The sequence below is a fragment of the Vollenhovia emeryi genome, unplaced genomic scaffold, assembly GCF_000949405.1.
Source record: "Vollenhovia emeryi isolate VEMERY1.0 unplaced genomic scaffold, V.emery_V1.0 DF939125.1, whole genome shotgun sequence".
NCBI lineage: Eukaryota > Metazoa > Arthropoda > Insecta > Hymenoptera > Formicidae > Vollenhovia > Vollenhovia emeryi.
In genome coordinates this window covers 1,927,881-1,936,018 of record NW_011967241.1, presented here as the reverse complement: position 1 = coordinate 1,936,018, position 8,138 = coordinate 1,927,881, and the positions used below count along the sequence as shown (strand labels likewise).

At 39.5% G+C, this 8,138-nt stretch overlaps 1 protein-coding gene across 3 annotated transcripts in view; it reads right to left on the bottom strand.

Moving 5' to 3' along the window:
* Positions 1 to 8,138, bottom strand: part of LOC105569245 (protein couch potato) — an 84,705-nt gene that overhangs the window by 25,326 nt on the left and 51,241 nt on the right. For all 3 annotated transcript variants that reach the window (XM_012025547.1, XM_012025548.1, XM_012025549.1), the window contains exons 4-5: positions 6,935 to 6,997; positions 4,225 to 4,366 (exon numbers count right to left, since the gene is read on the bottom strand). In XM_012025547.1, coding sequence (XP_011880937.1) covers positions 4,225 to 4,366; positions 6,935 to 6,997 — 205 coding nt within the window. The remainder of the gene's footprint in view (positions 1 to 4,224; positions 4,367 to 6,934; positions 6,998 to 8,138) is intronic.

Sequence of the window (8,138 nt, the reverse complement as noted above, 5' to 3'; positions counted from 1 at the left end):
CACCGCTTTTGCATGATCAAAGTGCAGAAACTTCCCGTATGAGTCACATTTTATCATCGATACGAGCATTCCGCGCAAAGTGAATGGTAACCGTAGCCGTTACGAAATCTGTGCCAAGTTGTACCGTTGATCTAAACATATCTCTATACATTCGCAGAAAGAAAACAGTTCACGAAAACAGTAATATAAAACGCTTTTGTTGCAGTACTCTCTCTGTTTAAGGTTTCTAAAAAGGATTTCAGGATTTCTTTTACACCGCGTATAACTGTGCGTGAAGTCTGACGTACGTCGGAATATTATATTTTTTACAGTGACTTATATTGTCGCTTTCGAGAGCGGATCGTTCTTCGGGTTGAAAATTAATTCACCGGTATGCTATGTAAATTTATCCCAAGATATCGTTTACATTTAAATTCGATTTAGAAGCAACGAATTACTTCGGATAAACTCAAAGCCGATGCCTTGTTTTCCGAAACACAGAAGAGGGAAGTTTCGTCGAATATAACTTGGCGAGTTGGGAAAGCGTTGCCAACAAATTTCAAAATCTATCAGCTTAGAAAGCATGTATACGTAACTTTTACATCCTCAGAAACGTACGTACACATACCGTGTCTCTCACGCTGAAAAGATCAATATTTTTTAACGTTTTAAACACCTTTGCACAGTTATAATTCTCGTCAAATCTTCATTAAAGAAAAGTCAAATCTATATTCGACGGGAATATTGTTACTTTTTATTCATTACTCCGTGATAATAAAATATATATAACTCTATGTATAACATGTCAAATAATTACGTAATTTAAAATAATTATTCGATCAAATAACCGTAAGCTGATAAATTAATCGTTTAATTTTTAATTTCGTTTAAGTGAATAAAGATTATCGATAATGTCATAATGAATTTTACGAGGAAACAAACCGAACATGCGCCCGAGCAAAATGAACGTGGCGGAACATTGGTTAATTATATTCAATAATTTTATTTCTCCGATTTCTTCGGTATCTCTAAAGATAATCCCGTCGAAGCTATAACGTTTGGCAGTTCGATTATGTCTTATTGACGCGGCTTGGCGTGCGGCGCGGCGAAATTGGGTCATCGTACGAAATTGCTACCACCTAAAACGAAATTATTCCGCGAAATTTCCCGACGCTGGATGCGGTCTATTTGCGCGATATTAAGAACGCCATTAACGGCTGGTTCCAGTCGAGGAGGATAGTACCGTCGGTGCTATTATACTAATGTTTAGACAATTGAATAATCAATTCGCCTTTCTATACCGCAAAACGTTTGCTAACTTCCCCAAATTAGATAATTGCTCTAAAGATTATATGACATTACGATTCAAATTATCCTACATTAATATATACATGTATACACAGGGTGTACTAAAACCACCGGATATCCTTTTAATCATAGATTCTTTAGAAACTTTCAAGACAAAAATTCTAATACAAAAATGTCGAGGCTATAATAGTTTTTAAATAATAAGCGATTACATTTCACAAATGACAGGCCTGAGATTTCGCGCGCTCAGGTACGGCGACACGACAAGTGATAAAGGCGTTCCTGCGAATATCGCCCTTTTTAGCATAGCGACAGCTTTCACAACAGACTTAACGATTCATTCTCGAATTAATTGTTCCTCTTGTTATCTTTAACCATTTCTTTTGTTAGCTTTGTGTAACGTCTTATTAATAAAAGGCAGGGGTTCACTATGATGAGCATCTTGATCAGACTGATATCCTTCGATTTAGTCGATCTCCGATATTCTGAGTGAACTAGGGATTTTCAGTTAGATTCAATCTAGTCTCCTGCCTCTCTTTATCCTCAAGTTTTCAAAATAACCGGATCGTCGTCTTCCCAATTATTTTCTGTCCCGTTAAACGGTGACTTTGGTTCTCGCTCGCTCGCGAAACACATAGGAACACTTTTATCACCCGTCATGTCGCCGTGCCTGAGCGCGCGAAATCTCAGACCTGTCATTTGTGAAATATAATCGCTTATTATTAAAAAACTATCATAGCCTCGACATTTTTTTATTAGAATTTTCCTCTCGAAATTTTCTAAGGAATCTGCGATTAAAAAGATATCCGGTGGTTTTAGTACACCCTGTATACGTACATTTTTCCTGTAATCTATCGTTGAGATTATTACAGCCTTGAAAAAGTTTCACCAATGCGATATGCGATACGATTGAATTAGTGACGCAACGAGGACTGGGAATACTTTTTTAATATAATTGGCCTCGTCTTATATTTGACTCTACTAATATGCTAAAATCCCTCAACCTTATTATATCATAAAGACCATTATAACTGTAAGCTCGAGTTCATTCGTCACTGACGCCGGTAATAAATCACCGCTTGGCGGATGATACGTTCGGATATTATGGAAATAAAGACGATCTTATATTCTATACAAAAATCAGACAGCAAAATTTATCACGGTCGCTGTTTCTTCGGAAACTGATGCGCTTTACGTCCGTCCGGCAAGTCTGTTTCCGCAATGTGACACAAATACATATTTATTGCGTGCGCAAAACGCGCACGTAGCCCGTAAACCTTCGAGATTTATTCAACTTTATTCTGCTCCTCTCGTTCCATTACCCGTGATCGATCCTCCGCGGGATATACGTGCACCGCGCCTGGCTTGACCGTTCGCGAACGCCTTTCTTCTGTCCATTTTTATATAAAACATATACTTATGGATTTTCTCGTGGTCACGTACTGCCATTACACATTTGCCATTAAGCTGTTTTAATCGCTCGGAATAATCTCACGTGTACAATAGACGCGAATCAATTACGTGGCGTCAATTATGTCAATTATGAGTTATAATTTTTATAATATCCTCACGATTTTCAATCCTTCGACCACCGACCTTACCTTACATCATTTTCATCGAATAAATTTCACGTGATATCATTTGAGATATTTTTTACACGTGAAATTTCGTAAAAATATCAAGGGAGCATTGTACAATTTCAATTCCTGTTCAATAACTTGCGCCATTCGTCATTATGACAAATTTTCTTTGTACTCTCCACCCGTCTGCACCGCGCAATGCACATGGACGGTTGACCAGCGTTTCTTACAAATGTTTCCAATGTCATGGCACCTGATGTTAGTAACGCGCGCACGGGAATATGTGCGACAAGATTTATACCCAGGATATCTTAAAAGAACGCATGCCCACACGCATCAGACGCAATCGTCCAACAACGATAAAAGTACGCAGGCACAAACATATGTTTTCCGAACATTAAAACGTCATTTATTAGAATTGATTTCGTACGAACCGAAATAAGAGCATCCGACATTTGAAAAAATGGCTTGTTTTATTTCGGTCGAATTAAATAAATTAAAAAGTAAATCAATTTCCGAATTGACCGACGTTCCTAACAAAGGTTTAAACGAGGTTAAAACATTTAGCTCATTGAATGCAGACGTTTTATAACATAGATAAGTATAGTGAATGCATCTATAAAATATGTAATAAATAATGAAACAGCAAAGCGTCGAATAATCAACTTTTAGAATTAGAATACTCGAGTGTGAAATTTGTATAAAATATGTACAAGATGTAAGAGAAAAAGCTCACCTTTCCAGAGAAAGGTTTGCGAGTTTAAAAGTTAAATAAAATAAGTAGAAAATAAAGATAGACAGGCAGGTAAATAAACAAGTCCGAGTTAGAATAATGCAGCACGCGAACAAAGGCCTGGTCTAATGTTATCTGAGAAAATAACAGCGCGTTGACTTTAGATGGACTGCGGATTCGCAGTGTATAGTCACCGCGGAAATCGGAGATTATCTATACTCGACACAGATATTATTATCGCCGATCCTGCGCCGTAATAAGCACGACAATTTGCGCAACATAAGCGCCATTGTAACCGCATACGGCGTGTACGTTACCTGTGTATGTATACTCGATGTACACACCTTACGTTGCAAAATGATATTAATCGCGAAGGTTTGCCGCGAGCAACCCCTTCGTACTTGGATCGGTTGTCGTACGATTCTCGACGACGAGATCTCAGAACCCCGTTGCGGGGGGGGGGCCGGTGAAGGGGGCGGGGGAGTTACGTATGTAAAAAAAATCCTTTTGAAAAAAAACAGCCGAGTGACAACAGGAAGTGGGACACTTTGTAGTCGGTGCAGTGGGTGAGAAATAGTAAGTGAGACGTATCCAGCAAGTGAACGAGTGGCGGTGCATACTTACGTCCCGTTAAAGGGTGCATCAGAGCGGGGTGCGAGGTGGCTGCTGCAGCGGCTGGTTGCTTGGGTTTGCTAACCTTTGTGTTACTTTTTGCAAATTCCAAACGTATGGTTTGTGGCATATCAGGATCGAATCTAACCCCCTGCTGCAAATAGATTCCCTAAATTAGTAAATCGGGAGCACACGTGGATGGATGGTGGTAGTGTAGTAAGGCAGAGATGAGAGAAAGAACAAAAAATGAGAGAAGAGAGAAAGAGAGAGAGAGAGAGCGATAGTGGAAGGTGGATAGCTCCTCTTTCGTCACTAGCGTGCTAATGTTCCGTCAGAAAGAAAATTACGCTCTTAGTCGATTTTGCGTGTTCTTTTTAGGCATATGGTGTTTCTTTTTACAACTTCTTAAAAGTGATCCTTTGGTTGAAAGGCAACGAGTTGTAAGTTATCTTTTAAAGATGAAACAGTTTTACGTACTGTACATTTATTTTGGAACGAAAATTAACATGTTCATGGGATAAAAAGTATTTGTCGTTTTATGTACCAAATATTTATATAATATATATTTATACGACATGTGCAAGAAATTGTTTCCTCGATCAATGTAATTCTCATACAAATCCCTGTAGTTTTATTCATGTTAACACAATAATAATGTCTGCAGAAATATTGATAGATCACTATCCACTCTAATGACGTCAATCACGTTTCTTGCAGCGAGTTATTTTCCTTCAATGTATTTCACTGACACGGTTCATTTTGTATCATAAATTTCACACGAAAGTAAGCCAGATTGATGTTTTACAAAAACATGAACATATTAATCGATACTACATAAATCGTTGTCGCTCGGATATTTAGTCAAAATGATATTCGCCCCTCTTTATTTTGAAACTGACTGCAAAATTGTAGAAGCATTTAAATATCATTTTCTCGATATGTGGCATAATAATGTTAAACATTACGTTAATTACATATCCAATTATTAAATCCGGGCAGTTAAGTGTAAGAAAATATATCCGTAACGTTCCGCGATCTACATAAATGTTTCAAATAATTCGCCGAGGTTGTACCTCAGTTTATCAAAATTATTTATTTTATCGCTGCAAATATTTCCGTTGTATCAACCACCCCCCCCCCCCGTATCTTTTATCACGAATTATCACAAAACTCGATTATTTGAAAAGATTCTAAGAATGGTGCGAATTTTTGTCGCGCGTGTAAAAGGTTTTCCCGCCGGTCATTAAAGAATAGAAAAACATCGGGAGGCTTGGTAGCTATTCCGCGTGCGGCGTTCAAACTCCGATCGGACTACGGCGTATATGTTTTGCGCGTGCGAAATCAAACCGACAGAGCCGATCGAATCACAGGTGGCTAGCGACGAAAGTGATGTAGGTATAATAATAACATGGGATTACGCCAGGTAGAAGGGAAATTAGCACAAGGGCGTGTAGACATGTATTCATGTATGTATGGGTGTGTGTGTGTGTGTGTGTGTGTTTCTCTCCTTGTACGCGTGTTCATAAGGTGGGCTCGTTAGTCCGTTCTAGGGTGTTTCCAGCGAACGTGTCCATCCGACAAAAGGATGTTTCTCTACGCGGTACGTACGTACGTATACCGTTGCCGTACTTGGGTTATATAACATTGCAGATTGCGTGAGGTCAGTTGCAACGGTATGGTAGAGCTATACGGGGTGACCAACTTAACCAGAAAACTCGATCTGATTGCTGTCGTGCAACGAAAGCTGCAAAGCTATTCCGCGCCCGAATTGTATATAGACATACGCCGTGGTATGTCGCGTGACGTTACGAAAAAGTTTTTAAATCAACGTTGATCACCCCGCAGGTATATGTATTTACAGATACATATATATATGCGTTACATATAAATATATTCATACTCGAGATCAATACGTGTATTCACAGAGTTGCCGTGCACAGAAGGAAATTATTTCCCCGACGGAGTTAAATGCAACGTTGTTTGTGGTAAAGCTGTCGGAAATTTTGCAAGTTTTACAATCTTTAAACTCTGGCGAATAGTGTGCCGAGCGTCTGAAATTCTGATCCAAAGATTGGACGCCACAAATATTATGGCATCCTGAATTTATAATATTCTTCTTGTAAACTCGAACAAGATGATGTACAAGCGAGATCGGTTCGTCTGCCTCTTCTCTTGCCATACTCCACAGCGCAGAGATAATTCCTCTCGCAGCGTCGAGCGAATTTTTTGAAATGCATTCAAATATATGTATATGCAACGGGATGATACTTGTCGGAAGGCAAACAACACCATATATAGATATATCAATAATGCCACACGGTGCAGCGTTATTACAATACGCCTTGGTACGTATACAGGTAGACAAAAGGTAGTACTACGTTTGGTCCCAATGAGAGAAAGAGAGAAAAGATAGAGAGAGAAGAAGCTACGGTAGAGAGAAATGAGTAGTCAGATAGAGAGGTCTCGTGGATGTAGTAACTAATGGAGGTAAGAGCTAGAGGTAGCATTAACCCGTGCCAGCTGGAGAATCTAAGGCAGGGTGGAGTCGTAAAGAGAAGTAAAAAAAAAAATACTGCCGGGCAAATCTGTACGAGTGAGTGTCACTGTGTATGTATACTAGATCAACCCGCGCGTCAACCCTGAGACCCTTGGGAGAGGGTCCACCACCTTCTCCGCGACTTTTCCTTGCCTCGCGACACGCCTGCGAGAAAAGGGCTATTACCTGCAGATCCTGCTTCGCCGCCTCCGCGCCTGCCCTCGTGTGAAAAGTCACGAATCCCACCGGCTGAAATGAGAAAGAAGAATACAAGAAGCGCCTCGTTCGTCGCACCCGCGATTAAGCACCTGTCTCTCTCTCTCCCCCCCCCTTCCTTCCCCTTGACGGAGCATTCATTCATTACGCGGGCGTCTCATCGCCGCCATTAGTTTGCCGGCGAACGAGCTTAGAATTGCCAACGTGTCCCTGCCATTCGTATCATTGTTCTCGTCTGGTGACGTTTGTCGTTCATAATAAGTACAAGATCGGTGTAATTGAAATAAAAGCGTTGAAACAACGTCAGTATTAATAAATGAAAAACATCAGATTGGTGTCTTAATAATCTGGATATCTAGTTCAATGCTTAAAATTAAAATCCATAGCAAACACAATTGAGTGAATTACTTATGTTTGCGGCAGCACGTGACGTTAACGTTTACTTGAAGCAACTTCATTTTGCTTAATTCAACAGCATTGCTTTTCCGTGTACATAAACTTTTTGGATAAAAGTCTAAACCTAATATCGCTAATGTTATCATGAAATTATTTTATATCTTAAAAGTAGAAATATACAAATAACAATATCGTTCAATAATCTCTTCCTTACAGAATGCTGTTAGTAATTATAGACATGCAAATCAATTAAAAAACAAATTACTCGTTAGTTACCAAAATTTTTACTTCAATTAAATTGTTAAAAAATTAATTACTCGTATCTACTCGTCCATTTGACTGTCTTGTACCATAACAATAAGTGCAAAGGATGCAAAACGATATACTATCGTCGGTACAGCATTGCAGTTATTATAAGAAATACCTTGCTGACCAAGATTATCGGAGTCATTGTCGCGCTCCCTTTCTCTCTCCCTCGTGCTCGCATCCCTCAATATACAGGGTGAGTCTTTCCATATCCGACAAAATTTTTGAGAAGGTAGAACGGATCGAGATGAACGGAAAAGTCCTGTACCATTTTGCAATTTTCGTAATAGTTAACGAGTAATTAATTCTTAAAAATCATTGTTTTAGGCCGGCCTACCGCCCAATTCGAGCGCGTGGCGAGATGTGCGCATAGCAATATCGATCGCCGGGCGGTCACATCTTGCCACGCGCTCGAATTGGGCGGTAGGCCGGCCTAAGACAACGATTTTTAATAATTAATTACTCGTTAACT